At 41.3% G+C, this 24,919-nt stretch overlaps 1 protein-coding gene across 24 annotated transcripts in view; it reads left to right on the top strand.

Moving 5' to 3' along the window:
• FAM168A (family with sequence similarity 168 member A) overlaps nt 1-24,919 on the top strand; it is a 218,617-nt gene that overhangs the window by 126,505 nt on the left and 67,193 nt on the right. For all 24 annotated transcript variants that reach the window (XR_014814615.1, XR_014814611.1, XR_014814609.1 and 21 more), the window contains exon 2: nt 17,465-17,552. Coding sequence is in view for 14 of the 24 variants with exons in the window: in XM_021062483.2 (XP_020918142.1) it covers nt 17,483-17,552 (70 nt within the window). In the remaining 10 variants the exon portion in view is untranslated. The remainder of the gene's footprint in view (nt 1-17,464; nt 17,553-24,919) is intronic.

The raw sequence follows: 24,919 nt of genomic DNA, 5'->3' as shown, positions 1-24,919 counted from the left end.
TTTATGACAGTCATTCTTTTATAAAACTGTTTTCCACTAAAAGATGGATTCTTTTAAGGGCAGAAAAATGTCACATGCTAAGTCCCACCTACTTGTGAGGTTTAATGAATAATTGGATTCTATATTAAGGGAGATTCTCTCCAAAATTTGTTTGCCCTTTAAAAAAAATCCTTTGAGAAGAAATTTTTGTATTGTTTGCAAGCATTTGGTTCAAAAGATAATTTTGTTGTATTTTTTAAATTTTATAATGATTTTTATTTTTTCCATTATAGTTAGTTTACAGTGTTGTCATTTTTTTTTTTTTTTTTTTTTTTTTTTACTATACAGCAAGGTCACCCAGTTACACATACATGTATACCTTCTTTTTTCTCACATTATCATACTCCATCATAAGTGACTAGATATAGTTCCCAGGGCTACACAGCAGGATCTCATTGCTTATCCATTCCAAAGGCAGCAGTTTGCATCTGTTAACCCCCAATTCCCAATCCATCCCGCTCCCTACCCCTCAACAACTACAAGTCTGTTCTCCATGTCCATGATTTTCTTTTCTGTCGAAAGATTCATTTGTGCCATATATTAGATGCCACATATAAGTATCATATGGTATTTGTCTTTCTCTTTCTGACTTACTTCACTTAGTATTAGAGTCTCTGGTCCCATCCATATTGCTGCAAATGGCATTATTTTGTTCTTTTTTATAGCTGAGTAGTATTCCATTGTGTAAATATACCACATCTTCTTAATCTGATCATCTGTCAATGGACATTTAGGTTGTTTCCATGTCTTGGCTATTGTGAATAGTGCTGCAATGCACATGGGGATGCATGTGTTTTTTTCAAGGAAAGTTTTGTCCGGGTATATGCCCAAGAGTGGGATTGCTGGGTCACATGGTAGTTCTGTGTGTAGTTTTCTAAGGTATCTCCATACTGTTTTCCATAGTGTTGGACTAATTTACATAACCACCAGCAGTGCAGGAGGGTTCCCTTTTCTCCACACCCTCTCCAGTATTTGTTATTTGTGGATTTATTAATGATGGCCATTCTGACTGGCGTGAGTGGTTCCTCATGGTAGTTTTGATTTGCATTTCTCTAATAATTATGATGTTGAACATTTTTTCATGTGCTTTTTGGCCATCTGTATATCTTCTTTGGAGAAATGTCTATTCAGGTCTTTTGCCCATTTTTCATTTGCGATGTTGTCTTTTTTTGCTGTTGAGTTGTATAAGTTGTTTGTATATTTTAGAGATTAAGCCCTTATCTGTTATATCATTTGCAACTCTTTTCTCCCATTCCATAAGTTGTCTTTTGGTTTTGTTTATGGTTTCCTTTGCTGTGCAAAAGCTTGTCAGTTTGATTAGGTCCCATTGGTTTATTTTTGCTTTTATTTCTGTTGCTTTGGGGGACTGACCTGAGAAAACATTTGTAAGGTTGATGTCAGAGAATGTTTTGCCTATGTTCTCCTCTAGGAGTTTGATGGTGTCTTGCCTTATGTTTAAGTCTTTAAGCCATTTTGGGTTTATTTTTGTGCATAATGTTAGGGTGTGTTCTAGTTTCATTGATTTACATGCAGCTGTGCAGTTTGCCCAGCAGCATATGCTGAAAAGACTGTCTTTTTCCCATTTTATCTTCTTGCCTCCTTTGTTGAAGATTAATTGACCATAGGTGTCTGGGTTTATTTCTGGGCTCTCTGTTCAGTTCCATTTGTCTGTCTGTCTGTTTTGGTACCAGTACCACACTGTCTTGATGACCGTTGCTTTGTAATATTGCCTGAAGTCTGGGAGAGTTATGCCTCCTGCTTGGATTTTGTTCCTCAGGATTGCTTTGGCAATTCTGGGTCTTTTGTGGTTCCATATAAATTTTTGGATTGTTTATTCTAGTTCTGTGAAAAATGTCATGGGTCATTTGATAGGAATTGCATTGGATCTGTAGATTGCTTTGGGTAGTATGGCCATTCTTGCAATATTAGTTTTTCCAACCCAGGAGCATGGAATATCTTTCCATTTCTTTGAATCCTCTTTAATTTCCTTGATGAATGTTTTATAGTTCTCAGCATATGAGTCTTTCACCTCATTGGTCAGGTTTATTTCCACCTATTTGATTTTTTTGGGTGCAATTTTAAGAGGTATTGTATTTTTGTATTCCTTTTCTAATATTTCGTTGTTAGTATACAGAAATGCGACTGATTTCTGAATGCTAATCTTATATCTTGTTACTTTGCTGAATTTGTTGATAGAGTAGTATTTGGGTTGAGTCCTTAGGGTTTTCTATATATAGTATCATATCTTCTGCATGCAGTGACAGTTTTACCTCTTCTCTTCCAATTTGGATACCTTTTATTTCTTTTGTTTGTTTGATTGCTGTGGCAATTTTGTTGTATTTTTGATTAGGAAAAAGCCATTTTCTTAAAGTTGTTTCATTGGGCTAACTGCTTTAGTGGTTAGAATGTGACATTTTACAGGTGAATATTTCATTTACAGGTAGGCATAAGAGGTGGTGATGAGCTTTTGCATGAAAAGATCTGTTAACTGTGGAACCTTTTTTTTTTTTTTGTCTTTTGTCTTTTGTCGTGTTTAGGGCCACACCCATGGCATATGGAGGTTCCCAGGCTAGGAGTCTAATCGGAGCTGTAGGCACTGACCTACGCTAGAGCCACAGCAACACCAGATCAGGGCCGTGTCTGCAACCTACACCACAGCTCACCGCAATGCTGGATCCTTAACCCACTGAGTGAGGCCAGGGATCGAACCCGCAACCTCATGGTTCCTAGTCAGATTTGTTTCCACTGCACCACAACGGCAACTCCTGTGGAACCCTTTTTGATATGAGATCCTCTTGGCAGATTCCTAGAAATCAGAGTTCTCCATTTCATCTTTGAATTGAAATATTTTTTGAGACAAAATGATATATAAAGAACTATAAAATGCAGAAATGTAAAGAGCAGTCTGATTATTTTTGGAAGATAGAATAACGAAGCAGACAGCTACTATAAAAAGTGGGCTTCTGGAGTCCCCGTTGTGGCTCAGTGGATTAAGAACCTGACATTGTGTCTGTGAAGATGTGGATTTGATCCCTGGCCTTGCTCAGTAGGTTAAGGATCTGGGCTTGCCATAGGTTGAGGTGTAGATGGAAGATGTGGCTCAGATCTGGCATTGCTGTGGCTGTGGTGTAGGCTGGCAGCTGCAGCTTCAATTTGACCCCTAGCCTGGAAACTTCCATATGCTGCAGGTGCGGCCCTAAAAAAAAAAAAAAGTGGGCTTCCTTGCATATTGTACTGATAGAATTAAGGCCAAAAAACACACTGAGTTTTCTTAAATTCGTTTGTTAAGAAATTAATAAGGGAGTTCCCTTTGTGGTGCAGCAGAAACAAATCCAACTAGTATCCATGAGGATGCAGGTTCAATCGCTGGCCTCACTCAGAGGGTCGGGGATCCAGCATTGCCATGATCTGTGGTGTAGGTCACAGACACACCTTGGATCCCGTGTTGCTGTGGCTGTGGTGTAGGCTGGCAGCTGTAGCTTCCAGTTCAACCCCTAGCCTGGGAGCTTCCATATGCTGCAGTTGCGGCCCTAAAAAAGGCAAAAAGAAAAAAAAGGAAGTTCATATGGTATTAAACTGTTGAATTCTAATATAAGCATTCTTTTAACTCACCCACTAGTTAAGTCATTCATCTAGACAAAAATGTTTACTGAGCACCCTGCTGATTTATACCAGGCCCTTTAACTAGAAATTCAGTAGTAAATAAAACAAAGTCCCTTGACCTTATGTTACTTAAAATCTAACAGGAAGGAAAGAATTGGGCAAGCAAACTACAACTTCAATAAATATTTATAAGAGAGAAGTTCAGGGAATTCTGGGATCATAAAAATAAAAATGGCCTATAGCCATGCCCAGCCTGGCTTTTCAGATCCTTCATAAGAGCTGAGTGGACACAGTGGAGAAATGGGCCTACTGTACAGCACAGGGAACTATGTCCAGTCTCTTGGGGTAGAACATGATGGCAAATGGTATGAGAAAAAGAGTATGTGTATATGTATGACTAGGTCACTGTGCTGTACAGCAGAAATTGACACAACATTGTAAATCAACTGTACTCCTATTCTATTCTATTCTATTCTGTTCTGTTCTGTCCTGTCCTGTCCTGTCCTGTCCTGTCCTGTCCTGTCCTATCCTATCCTATCCTATTCTATTCTATTCTATTATTTTAATTTTATGGCTGCACCTGCAGCATGTGGAAGTTCCCAGGCTAGGGGTCGAATTGGAGCTCCAGCTGCCGGCCTACACCACAGCCATCTGAGCTTTGTCTGGGACCTATGCCACAGCTCATGGCAATGCCAGATCCTTAACCCTCTGAGTGAGGCCAGCGATCGAACCTGCATCCTCATGGATACTAGTCAAGTTTGTTTTGTTGAGCCACAACAGGAACTTCACACACTCTAATTTTTTTTAAAAAATGGAAGGTGTAATGGAGTGGAAGAAAAAAAAAAAATGGGGACTGTAGGATAATATTCCTGACATGTTTTCCCTCAGATTCCATGTTCCATCCTTTTAGAACTATTCAATATTCTGTGACTGTGCCTTGCTCTCTCTTGGTGTGATTTCATGAATGGCCTTTCTTTTTCCTTCTCCCTCTGTAGAATTCCAGTTATTCTTCAAAACATTGAAATCTTCTGTATTTCTCTCCCCAGTCAGGTTAGGTTCAGCAACATATAGCAAATCTAAAATAACAGAAGTTTCTGTCGTGGGACAGCTGAAACGAATCTGACTAGGAATCTGACTTGCAGGTTCGATCCCTGGCCTCGCTCCATGGGTTAAGGATCCAGCATTGCGGTGAGCTGTGGTGTAGGTTGCAGACACAGCTCGGATCTGGTGTTGCTGTGGCTGTGGCGTAGGCTGGAAGCTGTAGTTCCATTTCAACCCCTAGCCTGGGAACCTCCATATGCCATGAGTGTGGCCCTGAAAAGACAAACAAACAAAATGATCCAGGACTCAGGCTCCTTCTGCCATCCTTGGCTTGAGACTTCCATTCTCAAGGTCACTTCACAGAAAAGGCTGATGAGCTCCTTAGAGTCATCATGTCCTAATTCCAGATAGCGGGAAGGAGTGAGGGGAGAAGGAAGGGCACCTCCCGCAGCTAACACTGCTTTCTTTAAGGAGCCTTTAAGCATAAGTCCTGCACAATATTTCAATTATATCTTACTGAGCACATAGCCACACCTAACTGCAAGAGGGATTGGGAAATGGAATTCTTTAACTGAGCATACTGCCGCCTAGTGGCAGGCATAGCATTCCTTCCACAGCCCTCACCTCCACCCTTTAGTTAGCTGTTCTTTCTTTAAATTCTAACACTCAGTATAATAACAGTACAATTTTGCTCCTAAATGTCAACTTCCATGTTTGTCTTCCTCATATAAACACCCCAGGGGCAGACATTGTGACCTGTTGTTATCTCTGTGTCAGTAACACTTTGCTCAGAGCTTGGCACAAGAGGTTTCAGTTCATGTGTATAAAATGAGAGTATTCCTGAGCCCCACTGCACCACTCTCTCCCCTGTAGAAACCACGAGATCATTAAAAGTCGTCTCATCCAAAGTTTAAAAAGCAATATGAGGGTACTGACTTAAATTCCTTTTAACTTATAAAAAAATTTTTTTTCTCAGTGATTCAAGAATCACCATTTTGCAACAAGGACCTACTGTTTAGCACAGGGAATTATACTTAGTATTTTGTAATAATCTTAAAAAGGAAAAGAATCTGGGAAAAAAATGTGTTTACATATGTATACATGCATCTCTGTATAACTGAATCATTTAGCTACACACCTGAAACTAACACAACATTGTAAATCAACTATACTTCAATTAAAAATTTTTAAGTGACTAAAACAAATTTATTGTTACTAAAAAAATCACTAATTTGTGTTTTTAATAGCCTTGTCGAGGTATAATTTATGTAAAATAAACTTCAACCATTTAAAATGTACAATTCAATGCTTTTTAGTAAATTTACAGAGTTGTGCAGCAATCACCAAAATCCAGTTTTAGACCATTTTTAATTACCTGAAAGAGTCCCCATTCCTCCTCTAAGTCCCTGGTTTCCAGATAGCTGTTTGCCTCTATGGATTTGCCTTTTCTGAACATTTCTTACAAATGGAATCACACAATGTAGTCTTTTGCTCTGGCTTCTTTAACGTAGCACAATATTTTTGAGATTAATTCATGCTATAATTTGTATCAGCAGTTTTATTTTTATTGTTAATATTTTGTTAAATTTTAAAAATTATTTTCTTGGTTGCTTTGGGGATTAAATATATATCTTAATTTATTGCATATTACATACTGATGATAATCTACTTCATATACAGTCTACTTCACTAAGTAAATTTCAGTAAAAAATTAGAAACTTTCTTCTAGTATACTCCATTAGACTTTACTTTAGGCTCTTTTTTTTTCCTGTAAATTAAATCTTTTTATGTCATATATCCAACAGTATAGTTTTAAAGTAATTATTTTATGTAATTGTCTTTTAAGTCTATTAAGAGAAAAATATTTACACTGTCTTTTATATGTAATCGCTTTTACTGACACATCTTTTCGTATGGATTTAAATTACTCTCTAGTACCATTTCCTTTCAGCCAGAAGGCTTTAGTATTTCTTTAGGATTTTTTTTGAAAGGCAGGTTGCTAGCAGTGAATTATCTTAGTTGTTACTTATTTGGGAGTGTTTTTATTTTTGCGTGACTGCTGTTCTCTCTCTCTCTCTCTTTTTTACCATGCGTATTTAATTAAATATTTATTTGACATATAAGTCGTTTATTCTGCTTTTTTTTAGGGGGATGGTTGGCGTCCCTGTGGCATGTGGAAGTTACTGGGCCAGGGAGCAATCCTGTGTCACAGCTGTAACCAGAGCCACCACAGTGACAATGCCGGATCCCTAACCTGCTGAGCCTTGAGTGAACTCCTGGTCATAATTTTAAAATTATTGTTTTAATTTTTAAACTTGGCTTCCAAAAGGTCACTCCTCAGTCAGCATGGACAGTGGTCAACCTTCCACCTTTTGTGATGCGTCTGTTGGTGGATTGGGGAATGCATTCAAAGTTCAGGCAGTTTACAGTTCTGCTCTAGCCTTTACTTTCAGTGTGCACAAGGCCTTTCATTCCTGTGGGGTTAGGAGATAGCTAGCACCTCTCCAGTTTCTCCTTAGCAAGTATGATTGAAGCCTTACAGACCACCATGGATCCCATAGTGGGTCTTAGCTTTTGTTCCCCAGAAGTCCTTTTAATTTCTGGCTTCTCTGCAGGCCTGTCGCCTGGCCTAACTAGTATTATGACCTTAGGCCAGCTGCAGTTGTGGCCTTCCTGAATAGTTTACTATTGTTCCCCGTTTGTCCCTCTATTGTTTATGACAATGAATCTGGGCAATATCCAGAGCGGTTTTTCTCCAGTCAGCTTCAAATTAAATCAGCTCACTCTGGCAGCAGGCCTCCTTTTGGCCTGGCCTGGCCTGGCCTGTCCTGATGGAAGTATCCCAAGGGAGCCGGGCGTTGGAAGATAGGAGCAGCTTCAGGCTAAAATGCCACAGATTCTCACTGTCCTTAATATGGTTCAGTAATTTTTCTTGAATAAACATTTCTCAATTTGATAGATGCCTTTTTAATTTTCAGAGACCTGAAATGGTTGTTTTTGACGATTTTATTGGTGCTTTTAGAGAAGAGGGTTTGCTCAGCAGTTTAGGTGTTCCAGAGGCTCTACCTTCTTGTATTATTTTTGGCATCTTTATTTTTATTTAACTTTTAAAATTCTCCGACACCATAACCTCCTTTGGGCAGATGCTATCTATTTCTTTTCTCTACAGTATTCATCCTAATATGTATTAAACCTTTAAGCTTAAATTTTTTTAATCTGTCAAATGAAATTATTAATCCTTGTATTGCTTACCTCAGTGGATCAAGTGAAATAGTGCTTAAAACCTCATTGTAAACTACAGATCTTCCTCAGCTTACAGTGGGGTTACACCCACCCCCCAAATCCATCATAAGTCGAAAATACATATAATACACCTAAGCTTCCAAATATCACAGTTTAACCTAGTCCACTTCAAACATGCTCGGAACACGATAGCCTACAGTTAAACGAAATCATCTAACACAAAGCTATTTTATAATGTTGAATAGCTCATGTAATTTATTGAAGACTATATTTTAAGTGAAAACCAGAAGGGTTATATTGATACACACTGTTTCTAAGTGTAAATCAGTCGTTTACCCTTAAGATCACATGGCTGCCTGGGAGTTGCAGCTTGCTGTTGCTGCCGCTGCCCAGTATCATGAGAGAGGATGATGCTGCATATCATCAGCCCAGGAAAAGATCAAAATTCAGAGTTCAAAGTGTGTTCCTACTGAGTGTGTAACGCTTTACTACTGTTATAAAGTTGAAAAATCTTAGGTCAAACCATTGTAATTTGGGGACCATCTGTATAAGCTAATGGTAAAGTTCTTTAAAAATTTTAAAGTAGTTTGCAAACTACAGCACTAAAGTTTTTGGTTTTTTTTCTTTTTGGCCAAATCTCAGTATGTGGGATGTTCCCAGGCCAGGGATCGAACCTTTGCCACAACAACAACGCAAGTTGCTGCAGTGATAACACCAGATCCTTAACCAGCTGCACCACAAGAGTATTCCCTACAGCACTGGTGGGGTTTTTTTGTTTGTTTGTTTGTTTGTTTGTTTTTTGTTGTTTTTTTTTAGGGCCACACCTGCAGCATATGGAGGTTCTCAAGCTAGGGGTCAAATCAGGGCTATAGCTGCCAGCCTATGCCACAGCCACGGCAATGTGGGATCTGAGCCACGTCTGCAACCTACACCACAGCTTATGGCAATACCAGATCCTTAACCCACTGAGCGAGGCCAGGGATCGAACCTGTGTCCTCACGGATACTAGTCGGATTTATTTGAACTGAGCCATGACGGGAACTCTAGCTACAACACTGTATCATGTTGTGCATGCTGGTACTTCCAAGAGTTCATCTTTTGTCCCTGGGGTTTTTCTTGTCATTTTTGTGCTCATAGATTTTGCTATGATTTATTAAAAAAAATAGTTCAGGTGTTTTTGAGGACAGCAGCAGGCTACTTAGAGAACAGTCTGGGAATTAAAGCCAGCTCCACCAGGAGAGAGGCCTTTAGCACCCTTGTCTCTTTTCTCTCTCAGTCATCATGACACCCCCCAGATCACCACTGCTTGTTCTACCCAGGATGAGCTGTCGATAGAGGCTTCTCGAGACATTGGAAATAAATACTGGAGAGATATGGAGCCAAGTAGTGACTGAGATATGCTAAGAAGTGCCGAGTACCTTGAAACTTTTTCTAGAATTGTTTTTTGGAGAGGCATGAAGGATGGTTCGTGATTTACTCAACCACTATGCTTTTAGTGCCCATTATGTGCTAGGCAGTATTCTGGGTATTGGGGATACAAAACAGAGTAAACAGAATCCTTATTTTCATGGAATTTACTCAAATGGGGGAGAGAATAAACAAATTAGGCAAGAAACTATTTCGGTTAGGGATTGGTATCAATAGAAAAAGTAAACAGGAAGAGGGGAGAGAGAATGACAGCATGTATGTAGGAGTTCTTTTTAGATGGGTCGGTGAAGGAAGTAATTTCTGGCAAGGTGACATTTTGGCAGGGATCTGAATGATGGGAGAGAGTGTGTCGTTGGATATCTGGGGGAAGGGCCTTTGAGGTGTGGGCAGGCGAAGTGCAGAGACTCTGGGCGTAAGCGGATATGGTGTGTTCAGGGAACAAGGAGGTCCATGTGAGTGGAGTGGAGAAAGCAAAGGATAGTGGTAGGAGTTGAAAGCAGAGAGGTAGGCATGTGCGACCCGATCATAGACGGCCTTGTAGACCTTTATAAGGACTTTGGATTTAATTCCGAATAAGATCTATTGTTCAGCTGTGTTTGCACCGGTAATGTAGACTTATCTCGGTTCAGTCCCAAGGAGCAGGGACAACTGCATACTTGATGCTGGAGGGAGAGCTAGACTGGACCTGCCCAGCAGGCACTTACTTACTTAGGAAGTAAAATTAGGTTGGATGGGTAGCATATGGCAACTAAAGTCCTAGATATCCGGCAGGAATGGAAGTCAGGCAGGAGCCCACGCGGTAGATGTGAACTGCCTGTATGGTGGGATATATCAGGGTCCAAGCAAAGCACAAGGGAGCCTGAGTTAAAGGAGGGTTTGGCGCCTTCAATTCCAGAGAAGAATGAAGTGCTGGGTTGGGAGACTGGGGGAAGCTCATCTAGCACAGTGGAAGCAGCTTGGGCATTGGAATCAGGAGACCTGGGTATGAAACTGACTTCTCTTAATTCTTGATTGTGAGACTTGGGCATGTCACTTCATTTCTCTGAACTGAAGTTTATCCATGTATAATACAGTGAAAATAGTAGCTGTTTTGCAAGATCATTGTGACCTTAAAAGACTTACAGGGACTAATTAGTCCCTAGCACAGTACCTGTCATATGGTCCATTTTCAAATAGTAGCTGCTGGTACGTTCATTGCATACCAGCCATTGTTGTAAGCAGTATTCTTAGGCATCTCAAATTTAAGTCCAAATCCAAATGTCTGTTCTTCATGCAAAACATGCTCCTTTCATAGTTCTCATCCCACTAAATGGCATTTTTATTTTTCCAGTTTCTCAGGTTAACTTTGGCATCATCTTTAATGGCTTTCTTTCATACTCCGTAGTCAGTCTATTAGTAATTCCCATCAGCTTAATCTTCACGTTGTATCCAAAATATGACTGTTTCCCACCACTACTGCTACTACCCTGTTTAAAGCCCACCATCATCTTTCACATGAAACATTTCATTTGCACCCTAGTTTTACCTCCCTGCTTCTCCTCTTGCCTTCCTGCTCTCTGACCTCTGCTCAACAGTCCAAGTAACCTTAAAATGAAGTCACATCAGAGTTCCCACCGTGGCATAAGATACGTGCAGGCTCCATCTCCAGCCCAGTGCAGTGGGTTAAAGGATCCGGTGTTACTGCACCTCGGTGTTACTGTACCTCGGATCTGATCTCTGGCCTGGGAATTCCATATGCCACGGGTGGCCAGAAAAAGAAAAAAAGAAAAAAAATGAAGTCGCATCAAGTTACTTTTCCGCTCAAAACAATCGTCTTGTTAGCATAAAAAAGAGAATCCTTCTACTGGCCTGCAGAGCTCTACATAATTCGGCCCTCATTACCTGTCTTAGTACCTACTCATTTCACTTTCATTTACTGTGCTCCAGCTAAATTGGCTTTCCTGCTATTTCTTACGTACGGTTCTACTTCAGGCCATTTGCTGTTTCCTCTCTTTGGACAGTTTGTTGCAGAGACCTGCATGGCTTGCTCCTTCATCTTGTTCAGGTCTTTGCTTAGATGTCACTTGATGACATTTTCTTTTTGTTTGTTTGGCTGCCTCATGCAGTGGCTTGATGTGGGATCTCAGTTCCCAGACCACGGATTGAACCCAGGCCTCAGCTGTGAAAGTGCTGAATCCTAACCACTAGGCCAACAGGGAACTCCCTCAGTGACACTTTCTCTAGCCACCTAATTTAGAATTGTGCCTCCTCCCCTTGGTACTCCCTGTCCACCCTCAGGATTTCTGTAGCATTTATTTTCATCTAATATTCAGTATATTTTACTTTTTAAAAATTTTGGGGAGTTCCCGTCGTGGCTCGGTGGTTAACGAAGCCGACTAGGAACCATGAGGTTGCAGATTCAGTCCCTGCCCTTGCTCAGTGGGTTAACAATCCGGCGTTGCCGTGAGCTGTGGCGTAGGTCGCAGACGCGGCTCGGATCCCGCGTTGCTGTGGCCCTGGCGTAGGCTGGCAGCTACAGCTCCGATTCGACCCCTAGCCTGGGAACCTCCATATGCTGCAGTGCGGCCCTAGAAAAGGCAAAAAGACAAAAAAAAAAAAAAAAATTTTTGCCTCCTTGGAGTTCCCACAGTGGCTCAGTGGTTAACAAATCCAACTAGGAACCATGAGGTTGTGGGTTCAATCACTGGCCTCGCTCAGTGGATTAAGTAAGGATCTGGCGTTGCCGTGAGCTGTATTGTAGGTTGCAGACGCGGCTCGGATCCCGAGTTGCTGTGGCTCTGGCGTAGGCCGGTGGCTACAGCTCTTATTCAACCCCTAGCCTGGAACCTCCATATGCCGAAGGAGCTGCCCTAGAAAAGGCAAAAAAACAAATCAAGAACAAAATTTGCCTCCTCTTCTACCTCCCAAGTGGAATGTAAGCAGGAATTTTTGTTGATCTTGTTCACTGCTGTATCTCAATTCTTCTTTCAAGCTTATGTAAGACAAATGGCATTTGGCATAGAATGTCTCAGGCAGTGTCCTCATCCTGGGCATTAAAATCTCCTTGGGCAACAAATACATAGATTCCTGAGCCCCATCCCAGAGAGCGTATAGAGAATCTTTTGTACCATGTGAAGGAGTGAGGATTTTATTCTCAAGGCTTTCGAGGAGCTCTTATCCAATCTATCTTTTAATAAAGAAGATCAAAGATGAATTAGACTTGGTAAGAATAGGGAAAGAGTCCTTTAAGAGAGCTGTAATATTTCAGACAAGAGATAATGAAATTTGAACTAGAGGGCAGTAGCAGTGACGGAGGTAAGGTTGTCAGGACTTGGTGATTGATTGGGTGTGAAAGAGCGGGAGGAATTTAGGATGACGTCCAGCATTTTTGGCTTAAGTGCTAGGTAGAGGGACTGTCAGTAACTCTGAGATGGCCCATATGAGATGGAAGAATGGTCTTGGGGAAAGATGTTGAGTTTGCTTTTGGACAAGGTTTGAAGTGCTTATGGAGTTATCAGGAAGTGGGTAGGTGCAAGGGTAGATGTAGGTGTGCCTGCTGTGTTACAGTGATTTTGAGAAAGATGAGAATTTCATGTATCATGAACTAATCTAGACAACCACTAATATACTTTCTGTCTCTGTAGGTGTGCCTATTCTGGGTATTTCATAGAAATGGTATCACATAATGTGGGGCCTTTTGTGACTGGCTTCTTTCACTTAATATGTTTTCAAGGTTCATGTGTGCTAGAGCATTTGGGTGTAGCATCAGTACTTCCTCCCTTTTTATTGTGAAATACGCCGTTGTATGGAGGTGCCGCATATATGTATTTATCTCTTCATCAGGTGAACACGTGGGTTGTTTCTAACTTTTGCTTATTGTGAGTAATGCTGCTGTGAACATTAGCGTGGACGGACATTGTCATTGCTTTGGGTATATACCTGGGAGTGGCACTGCTGGCTCATGTGGTAACTCTATGTTTAACTATTCGAGGAACTGTCAGATTTTTTCCCGAAGTGGCCATATCATTTTACATGCCCACAAGCATTGTATGAGGATTTTAATTTCTCCACATCCTTGCTGACACTTTTTCTTTATTTTTGATTATATCCATCCTAGTGTATATGCCATGGTATTTCATTGCGGTTTCATTTTGCATTTTTTCATGTGCTTATTGGCCCTTTATGTAACTTCTTTTGAAGAAAAGTATGTTGAGATCTTTTCCCCATTTTTAAAATTGGGTTATTGGCGGAGTTCCCATCGTGACTCAGTAGTTAACGAATCCGACTAGGAACCATGAGGTTTTGGGTTCGATCCCTGGCCTTGCTGAGTGGGTTAAGGATCCGACGTTGCCATGAGCTGTGGTGTAGGTTGCAGATGCGGCTTGGATCCCGCATTGCTGTGGCTGTGGTGTAGGCCGGCAGCTACAGCTCCAATTGGACCGCTAGCCTGGGAACCTCCATATGCCGTGGGAGCGGCCCTAGAAATGGCAAAAAGACAAAAAAAAAATTTTTTTTTTTGTTATTGGCCTTTTTATTATTGAGCTAAGTGTTCCTTGTGTATTTTAAATACAAATCCCATATATAAATGCAAAAGTTTTCACTCACTCCATGGGTTTTCTTTTCACTTTCTTGATGATGTCCTTTAAAGCACCAGAGTTTTTAGTTTTGATGAATCCGTTTTATCTTTTTTTTTCCCTTTTGTTTTTTATGCTACTGTATCATCTTAGACACCAATGCCAAATCCAAGGTCACGTAGGGTTATGCTGTGTTTTCTTCTTTCTTCTAGGAGTTTTCTATCTTTAGCTCTTTCATTTAGGTCTTTGATCCATGTGGGGTGCTAGTCTTGACCTTGTCCCTTACTTGCTTTGTGAATTTGGACTGTTCATTTGCCTTTTCTCAGCCTCACTTTTTTCTTCTGTTAGGATGAAAGGTGGGAGTTCCTGTTGTGGCTCAGAGGGTTAAGAACCCAACTAGTATCCATGAGGATCCGGGTTCAGTCCCTGGCCTTGCTCAGTGGGTTAAGGATCCTGTGTTGCCACAAGCTATGGTGTAGGTCGCAGATGGGGCTCAAATCTGGCATTGCTGTGGCTGTGGTGCAGGCCAGCAACTGCACCTCCAATTTGACCACTAGGCTGGGAATTTCCATAGGCTACAGGTACAGCCCAAAAGAAAAAAAAAAAAAAAAGATGAAAGTTGATGTGTGAGTACACAGAAACAACAGAAAACAGATCAGTGGTTGCCACAACTTGGAATTGTGGGGAGGGTATTGACCACAAAGATGAGAGAACTTTGGGGGATGATGAAAATACTTTGTATCTTGGAGTTCCCTCCTGGCTCAGTGGGTTAAGGACCTGATATTGTCACTGCTGTGGCTTTGGTTATAGATGTGGTGTAGGTTTGATCACTGCCCCAGGAACTTCCCACATGCTGCTTGGGTGCAGCCCCCAAAATACTTTGTATCTTATTTGTGGTGGTGTTTGTACAACTATTTACATTTTTCAGGGCTCATAGAACTGTGTAAGTAGAAGGAGTAAATTTTTCTATATGTAAATTATACCTCAGTAAACCTATCTTTAAAACAAAACAAAACAGCACTTTATAACAATTCTACAAAGTATTTGTTACCCTTTTCCATTTTGAGACTAGAGGAATCTAAGGTCCAGGAAGCTTAGTGGACTTGCCTGTGGTCCCACATTTGGTATGTGGCAGTTCCAGGATTTGAAACTGAATCTGCCTGATTATAGAGCTTGTGATCTTCCTGCTCATTTTTAGCCTGTCCCTGAAACTCTGGTGGATTCTGTTGTAAAAGGCTGACTTTTCAGATTTCCTGTCATGGCTCAGGGGAAGCGAATTCTGGCTAGCATCCATGGGGATGCAGGTTGGATCCCTGGCCTCACTGAGTGGGTTAAGGATCTGTATTGCCGTGAGCTGAGGTGTAGGTCACAGATGCTGCTTGGATCCCACGTTGCTGTGGCCTTGGTGTGGGCCATGGACTATAGCTCCGATTCGACCCCTAGCCTGGGAATTGCCATATGCCGAGGGGTGCAGCCCTAACGAAAAAAAAAAAAAAAAAAAAAAAAAAACTCCCCCAAAAAAGGCTGACCTTTCCTTGAAAGCCAGGAACCCTATCTGCCTGTGAGCAGCTCCCTAGAAGTGGTTGTCATACTCTTTTTCCAAATTTTGGACCCCTAGCAGATCTCATTTCTGACAGTCGTTAGTTGAGGCTGGAATCCGTTCTGTTGTGCAGTGCCACTCAGGCACGGTCTCTTCCTGAGGCTGTGGCCCTCATTTTAGAGCAGCAGGAGACCAGTTTCAAAACTGATGAGTTTCTTTGGTTATGAAAAGCAATTTCAAACTTTGACCAGTCAGCAACACAGAACACCTTCTCAGTGGGAGAGTGCTCAGGTGTTTGCAGGGCCTGCCCTGCTGCTTGGCACAGTCTTCCTTACCCTGGCATGTTTAGCAGAGACCTGGTTGGGAATAAGAGATCCAAGGCAATCATCCTTTCATCTGCATGCCACTTAAGAGTTTGCAGTGTATTTTAACATCTGTGAACTCTCTTAATTTTCTTAGCATCTTGCCAGGAAAGTGCTTATAGTTACAGAGAGAGAGTGTGCTTGGTTGTAAATTCATGGATAACTCTGGCTCCAAGTGTGCTTTTTCCTTAAATTGCACCAGAATGTATATTGTGTTGAAATGTGTATATCTCCTCTAACTTTGATCCTCAAGTTGTTCTAGTTTCAATTTGTCAACTGGTGTTAGTTTAATCTAGCCTCTTACCCTGGAGTCATTGGCTAGGGCTGCACACTGGGTACATTTCAAGAAGTTCTTTTAACAAAAAAAGCATTTCTGTCTTCTGAAGTTGACCAGTGGCATTTTCTTTTTTGCCTGGTTGACTGCTCCACTTTCTTCTCTTTGGGAGCCCATCTTTTCTTCACCTCTCATTCCAGAACCCTGGGCAGACTAATTAATCTCAGAGCAATTGTCATCAAGCCAGCTGTTGACTTTAACTGCCTGTCTTCAACATTTGACTTGTTTCCTATCCTGAGGTGCTACAGGAAGAGTTAATGACCTCCAGAATTGCCCATCTATCATGTGAGCCAAGTTAGGAGAGAATTGTTTGATTTTTTATGAAGTGTAAATAATATATTTGGAGACACATTTTCAAACATGTGTTGTCTTGTGTGTCAGAAATGGTTCCCTAAACAAGGCGGGACAAATTGGCTGGTTAATGGAGCTTAATGCCACAGTTTCCATTCATCAGAATGGAGAATGTGCTTCATTAAGATAATTAACACAGCACTTGTGCAGGTGATACTTATTGCAAAATTTCCAAGTTTGTTTCTTTCCCTTGAATAAATTTTAAAGAGATCTTGGCTGTGTTTCCTTGTTTGCGTTAAAGCGATCAATGACAATAAATTCTCATTTTTCTTTCAGAGCTCCTAGTAGCTAGTGTCTTGTCTTTTGTTGGTGCAAAGAGTGGGTGGCACTTGCTCTTCTTCCTTCTAGCAGTCTATGTGCTCATTATCAGACACCTGGGCAACCCTGGTGACTAGCAGAAGTGCATTCTTTCCCATTTCCTGGACTAGCATCCTTAGAATTAGAAAGGACCTCAGAGAGCCTAAAGTAATTGATATTTTGTCTGGATGTTGAAGCCCAGAGAGGGAAAGTGACTTGGCCAATGCTACACAGTGTACTCATGGCAGAGGCATCTGTGGTTATAGTGGGACTAGTACTAAACTGAGAGCCCAAAGGCCTAGATTGACATTAGGCAAATTGTGTCTCCTCTCTGCTTGTCAGAATCTTTATCTGCACAGTGGGAAAAGTGTCTAGCATGGGGCCAAGTATAAACAAATGGCTTTTTTTTTTCTTTGTAGTTTTATTTTCTTATATAGTGATTTTTATTTTTTCCATCATAGCTGGTTTACAGTGTTATGTCAGTTTTCTACTGTACAGCCAGGTGACCCAGTTACACGTGCATGTATACAACAAATGGCTTTTTGTTTAGTCCTCTTTCTACTGTATCATCGCACGTTTCTATGAATATAAACTGAAGATTATAGATCAGAAGCTGATATCAGGGAGGATCAGCAATCAGTAATTAATGCTGGGTTTTTTTGTTTCTCTATAGGATTCTCAGTCTTCCACGATGAACCCTGTTTATAGCCCCGTGCAGCCTGGGGCTCCTTATGGAAACCCTAAGAACATGGCCTACACAGGTGAGTGGTGTGAGAATGGCTCTCATTTTGAGAAATGGTGGTTAAGGATGTTACCGCATAACTTGCTGAATGACTTCTGTTATGCTGCACCTGCAAAAGCCCTGGTAAAGCCTGGGAACTGGCAAAAAGACATGTCTAGGGTCTGGTAGAGATGAAAGTGACATTTTAAGACCATGGATTACTGAAGGGTCAGCTCGGGGAAAGGAAGGGAGGTAGCACTTATTCGTTGAGTACCTGCCGTAGGCCCAGCCCTGCCCTGGGCCCTTTTATATGTCATGGTGAATCTTGAAGCACTTGTACATGGTGTAGCTTATTACCGTTTCACAGATGAGAAAACTATAGTTGAAGTAAGAGGCCACAAAACAAAATAAGAACAGACATTTGAACCCAGGTCTGCTGATTCTGAAGGCTGATTTTCTTCCTGACTGCATACCACGCTGTTTCCTACGGCACTGCTTTGGTATATATTGCTCCTCTGTCTAGGATGCCATTGTCACTTGACAGCTTCACTTTATTTTTTAAGCTCTCAGCTCTGAGCTCCGACAGCACTTTTCCAGGGAGCATTCTCTCCCTGACCTGGCCTTGGGCAAGTTTTTTAACTTTCCGGAGCCTCGGTGTTCTTATTATAAAATGAGGGCAGTAGTGTTACCCTATTTCATGGGCTGCTACAAGGATTAAATGAGCTAGTATAAGGCACTCATTATATAATAATTGGCACAAAGTAAGTTACTTAATAAAGGTTGTTGTTATGTACAAATAAAGGCAGGTAACATGTACCATAATGGAAGTGAATGAGAAAGTATAAATTGTCTAGCGCAGTGCTTCGTGTGTCTTAAACCTTCAGAAATACCATGACTCTAAATCCGAGGAGAAGAAGATGGTACGGATGAACACATGGAGGTAAGAGAGTACGGTCAGGGCATAGCTGATACTTGAGATTGACGGGAGTGAAGAGTGGGTGGGGGGATGGGAAATGGAGCTCAGAAGTAGGGTAATCCTGGTGTTGGTGGCAGGATTGGAGGTGGGAGAGGAGAGCGTGTCACTCGAGTTTCACCCGAGACAGCCATTGGCAGTGGGCGGAATGTCCTGGTTCCTCCTTTTAACTCCGCACTTTACTGTATATACTGTATGGCCACCTAGACTAAGAATGGAGGCATCTCAGAGAACTTTTCTGTGTCGTTGTTCCAAACTTTGCTCTCTAAGAACACTGGTGGGGGGTGGAGATCGGGGAGAGGCTTTAGAAAATCTCCAAATATTTGATTTGATTTTTGAAAAATATTTAGAACTTACATAAAGCCTACGTGCACAAGATGATCATTGGGTGAACTTAAACTTCTACGAATGCATGTTCAGGACTTCCCACTGTGGTTCAACGGGATTGGCAGTGCCTCTGAAGCACCAGGACACAGGTTTGACCCCTGGCCTTGCAGGTGGGCTAAGGATCCTCTGTGACCGCAGCTGTGGTGTAGGTCACAACTGTGGCTCGGCTCTGATCCCTGGCCCAGAACTCCATATCTGATGGGTGGCCAAAAAAGAAAAAGAAAAAAGCCTTCTAACATGTGTAGCTGCTGTGTTTATAAATCAGGATTTTCTCAGTGCTATACAATCCAAATAACATTCAGAAATATATTAGCAATTAAGCCTGATACGACTAAGCTGTCATCACTAGTTTTCAGTTTCATATGTTTGTGTTTATCACAACAGCTTTATTATCCTGATTTAACCCTAGTAGTAAATACTTTCTGTTTGGACTTCTGTTGTATGTTTATTCTAATACAGTTGATTTCAGTAGCCAGGACCCATCAGGCAGTGTCCCATGCCCCACTAGCTCAGGAAGCCTATTGCTTTTTCTCTTTGCTGTTTAGAATGTTTCTGCAACCTGAGTTCACTTGCCAGAGGGGACTGAGTGGCTTTGGCAGACAAAGCCCAGGGAAGTCCTTTAGGTTTCCTGTGATCCTGGATGCCCTCCTTCTTTCTTGGGGGCGGGGCGGCGGGGGGCACTTTTCAGGGCTGCACCCTCGGCATATGGAGGTTCCCAGGCTAGGGGTCGAATCGAAGCTACAGCTGCCAGCATACACCACAGCCACAGCAACTGGGATCCGAGCCATGTCTTCAACCTACACCACAGCTCACAGCTGGATCCTTAACCCACTGAGCAAGGCCAGGGATCAAACCTGCATCCTATGGATACCAGTTGGGTTGTTTTTGCTGCGCCACAATGGGAATTCTGGATGCCTTCCTTCTTAATGAGTTGCTAAACTTAGGAAACACTTGCACTTAGCTATTGATTTGTAGAAAGGAGATTAGGCAGTGTGACTTACTGATAAATATGTTTCAACAGAAGGAACAGCAACCAAGTTCAAAGCCCAGCTCTTTCAGATAACAGCTAGATGACTTTGGATAAGTTGCTTAATCTCCCTAAATTTAAATTTCTTTTATAAATTAAGATAATATTATCTGTTTCATAGGATAGCTGTGAGAATTAAATGAGATAATTAGTACTCCTTTGCAGGGAAAGAGAGAGGTTTGCCTTTGTTTCTGCTAATCACCAAGGATTATTATCAGCCTAGACCTATGTTTTAATTTTTCTGCTGGGATTCTGAGACCACACAGATAGTATAAACTCCATCCACTTAAGTAGAATAAAGTTAAACTTCACACAGGCCAAGGTTTCAAATTCTTAGGGAAACTTTCATTTTTAACCTAAACTTCCTGTTGTCTCTGTACTTTTGAGGTTTTTTGGTTTTTTTTTTTTTTTTTTTTTTTTTGTCTTTTGTCTTTTGTCTTTTCTAGGGCCGCACCCAAGGCGGGCGGTTCCCAGGCTAGGGGTCTAATCGTAGCTGTTGCTGCAGGCCTACACCACAGCCACAACAACGCAGGATCCAAGCCACATCTGCAGCCTATACCACAGCTCACGGCAACGCCGGATCCATAACCCACTGAGCAAGGCCTCATGGTTCCTGGTCATTTCCGCTTCGCCATGATGGGAACTCCTATTTTTTTTTTTTTTTACCAACCTATGACTCCTGTAAATTCTCATCTTTTTGCAAGAGAATTTGAGTTCCAGCTTTTAGCCTCTCCAAAGGCCAAAGCCTCATCTCCCATCCCCACATTGCTAGGAAAAGCAAGCCTTTTGATTTATGCAGACCATAAAACCTTCCCAGAGCATCCCAGTACTAGCTCAGTATGAGAGTTATTGATGTTTAGTTTGCTCTTCATTTTTTGACCCCCTTCTTAAAATCTCAAGTCTGCATATGTTTGTTACATAGCATAAAATGTTTGTTATTTTATCCAGCTTTTCTAGATTTTCACATTGTCTTTTCTTCCGCGTTGCTGGAAATAAAGATCCAAGTAAGATAATTTGTAAACAGATGTCAAATACAATGTACTAGAGTAAACATTTGTTATTATTAGTAGGAACAATAATGATTATGTTAAAGAGTATTATCATCTGACAAGTACATACTGGGTATTTTATGTGTATTAATTATAATCTTATTAATCATAAACCCCGTAGAATTCTTCTTTTATAGTTAAAGAAACTGGTAGTTTAGTTCAAGTTGTATTACGCGGCCAGTATACATAGCTTCTAAGGGATGAGGAAAGATTTGAACTCAGGTCTTTATGTCAAAGTGATATGCTTTCTGTTAAAACAAGCTGATCTGTCTTTTTTTTTTTTTTTTTTTTTTGTCTCTTTGCCTTTTCTAGGGCCGCTCCCACCACATATGGCAGTTCCCAGGCTAGGGGTCGAATCAGAGCTGTAGCCACCAGCCTACGCCAGAGCCACAGCAACTCGGGATCCAAGCCGAGTCGGCAACCTACACCACAGCTCACAGCAACGCCAGATCCTTAACCCCCTGATTGAACCCGCAACCTCATGGTTCCTAGTTGGATTCGTTAACCACTGCGCCACGACGGGAACTCCTGATGTGTCTTGAACTAAGTGTTTCTTTCAGTGCGTCCGGTGATGGGCGAGGGAAAAGGATTGTCTTCAGTTTCTAGGACTGGGGAGCCTCCCTCACCTTTGAGGAGTTAGGAGCTCATTCCTGGTCAGCAGTTTAGAGTAGGCTGGGGTCTGGGAATGCTGAAGTCTTCTTAGATCTGATTCTGATTTCCTCTCCATCAAAGAACTTATGATAATTTTAATTAAATAATGCCACTGTACAATTAAATAATACAGTTCTACAATTGTATTATTAATAACCATTTCTCTCCATGGTACAATGTAAACTCTATAGTGTCTTATTTATCACATAACCTAGAATGGTGTAATGCCTTTATTGAAGAATCAATGAGATGGAACAAATTGTGAGGACATATTTATATAGTTACACTGTTTTTTAACCAACTTATGCATTTTATATTTTACTTATTTTCAGGGTGTATTATTTTTGTTATGCTTACCAGTTGTTATTCTTTTTACTATGCTATATAAAATATTTAATGATATATAAGCTTTCTTCTTTAAATTTTAGTTGCATAATATAACAATTTAATATAATGCTAATGTTTAAAGAAAAATTGAAATGTAATAGAGTAGGCTGGGGGCGGGGGAGGGCAGTAGAAGTAGAGGTTCAAGTCCATTGTAGTATCTTCTTCAGAAGTAATGGGGTGGTGGCCACAGGAACATTTCTGATTTGCAGTTCTGTCTGAAATGTAAGAGGGAAATAAATGCAGCTTTGCAATTATAATTCTGACACCAATTCCAATTTGTGTGGGTTCTTTCCCCATCTCAAGCTATTCTCTGACACTGTCTGGTTGTCCTACAGTTCAACTCCTTTCTGACATTGTGTACGTGGAGGCATTAGATTCCACAGGTTGAGAGCTCAGTCCCACAAGACTGTCCTAACTTCAGATACCAATCACAAGTCCAGATAGTGACCTGTGCTTCTGACTCACTGTTTATATATCAGAAGTTCTCAGACCTCCTCCTTGGATTCAGTTAATTTGCCAGAGCAGCTCATAGAACTTAGGAAACCAGTTTACTCACTGGATGATTGGTTTATTATAAAAAGATACAGCACAGGAACAAGCAGATGGAGGGGATGCACAGGGTAATGTATGCAGGAAAGAATGTGGATCCTCTAGGGGGCGCCACTCTCCCAGCACCTCCACATGTTCACCAGCCTAGAAGCTCTCTGAATCTTGTCCTTTATGTTGGCTGCATTACATAGGCAGGATTGATTAAATCATTGGCCATTGGTAATTGATTCAACCTGCAGCCCTCTCCTCTCCCCAGAGGTCGGGGGGTGGGACTGAAAGTTACAACTCTCCAATCACATGGTTGGTTCTCTTGGCATCTGCTCCCAACCTTACATGCTTTCCAAAAGTGAGCTTGTTAACATAAACTCCAGTGTTGAAAGCGGTTTGTCATGAATATCACAGTATTTATTATTATTATTGTTTTTTAATAGTTATTTCCCCAATACAATTTTTTTTCTACTGTACAGCATGGTGACCCAGTGACACATACATGTACACATTCTATTTTCTCACATTATCATGCGCCATCATAAGTGACTAGACATAGTTCCCAGTGCTACACAGCAGAATCTCATTGCTCATCCATTCCGAAGGCAATAATTTGTATCTGTTAACCCCAAGCTCCCCTTTGGCAACCACGAGTCTATTCTGCAAGTCCATGATTTTCTTTTCTGAGTATCACAGTATTTTTTATTGCTCTTACCCCTTAGGAAATTTCCAGGGTTTTTAGGAACCCTGTGCCAGGAACAGGGATGAAGACCAAATATGTCCCACTTCTTATAAATCACAATATCACAGCAATATTCTGGTGTATTCCGGTGAACACCTGTCTGTAGCCAGAGACTACAGACTCTCTTTCCTTTTTAAAGCTCTTTTACTGAGCACTTACTGTGTGCCAAACATTGAGCTCAGTGTTTTACAGATAATATTTATTTTTATACTTGCAATAATCCTATGGAGTGGTTATAGCTGGCTCTGTTCTTTTCGGAAAAGTGGATTTGGAGACTATAATCTGTTTGTATACTTTAAAATACTGAAAACATAGGTAGTGTTAGAGAGTGAATGTCTATGTCCTCCCAGATTCATATGTGGAAGCCCTAATCCCCCCATGTGATAGTATTGGGAAATGGGGCCTTGGGGAGATAATTAGGGTTAGATGAGGTTATGAAGGCGGGGCCTTCATAGTGGGATTAGTGCTCTTACAAGAAGAGGAAGAGACACGGAAACTGGAAACTCGCTCTCTGCCATGGGAGGACCCAGCAGGAAGGCTGCCATCAGCCAGCCAGCAAGAAAGAGCCCTTGCTAGAACCCAGCCTGGCTGGCACCCTGATCTCATACCTCCAGCCTCCAGTATTGGGAGAATTTCTGTGAAACCACTCAGTTGTGGTATTTTGTGGTGGTGGCTCCAGCTGACTGATAAAGATAGTACAGTGAACACTGGATACCTTTCACATGGATTCCCCTTTACAGACTGAGCTCTTTACAGTCGGAGACACTGCTTTTTCTGAAAGGCCTCTGTGCTAGAAATGTTTGAAATGTAGTCAAGACCTAAACATTCTCTACTTTTCTTTTTCTCGTCTTTTCTTTTCCTAAAATGTCCTAATGGTGAGAGTGCCCAAGCATCACCAGAGATGTGGTATATATGCTGAAAAGACAAGTTTTGGAGCCTGTCAGATCTGGAGTAGAATCTAGGTTCTGCCACTAATTAATGGTGCTAGCTTGAGTGGCTTAGTTAACCTTCCTGAAGCTCAGTTTCCTAAGCTGTAAAATGGGATAATGATCTCTACACATAGTTGGTTTACTGTGGTCCATGTTTCCAAAGCCTCTGGCACCACGTTCATAGTTAATGCTTAGTTAACGGTTAACACAGTGCACAGCAATGAGTGTACCTCTAGGGAAAAGAATATGGCATATGAAATTAGATTATGGACCCGATTCTGCCACTTAAAAACCCTGTGACATCAGGTGAATTATTAAACTTTCTGGGCCTCATTATATCATCTACAAAAAGAAAAAGGACTAGGAATGCCTTCTTTACAAGACAGAGTGATAAATTTAACAGGGTCAACCATTGACTTGTAATAAAGTTTCAAAAACCCAGTTGGAAAAGAATTCTGAAATGTGAGAACAGATGGACCCTCTTACACTAACCCATCCATATGTAGGTAAGAAAATGGAGACATGTTTGAGGAGAGTGTTGGAGCCAGATCTGGCACCTAGGTCTTCCCATTCTGGGTCTCTCTACCACAAAGTAACAACCAAGGTTTTATCTTTGAAACCTTCCTTGCTGCATCCTGTCCTGGCCACCTCCCAATCTTCTGCTGGCCTGCACCAAAGTCATTTTTCTAACTTGAAGGTTTGACCACATCACTCTCATGCTTAAA

Source organism: Sus scrofa, chromosome 9, assembly GCF_054392235.1.
Source record: "Sus scrofa isolate SSC_HxYL_T2T_F1_AM1 chromosome 9, Sscrofa_HxYL_maternal_Yorkshire_Landrace_v2.0, whole genome shotgun sequence".
NCBI lineage: Eukaryota > Metazoa > Chordata > Mammalia > Artiodactyla > Suidae > Sus > Sus scrofa.
Note: the sequence above shows the minus strand (reverse complement) of the source record. Positions and strands in the feature narration are given on the sequence as shown.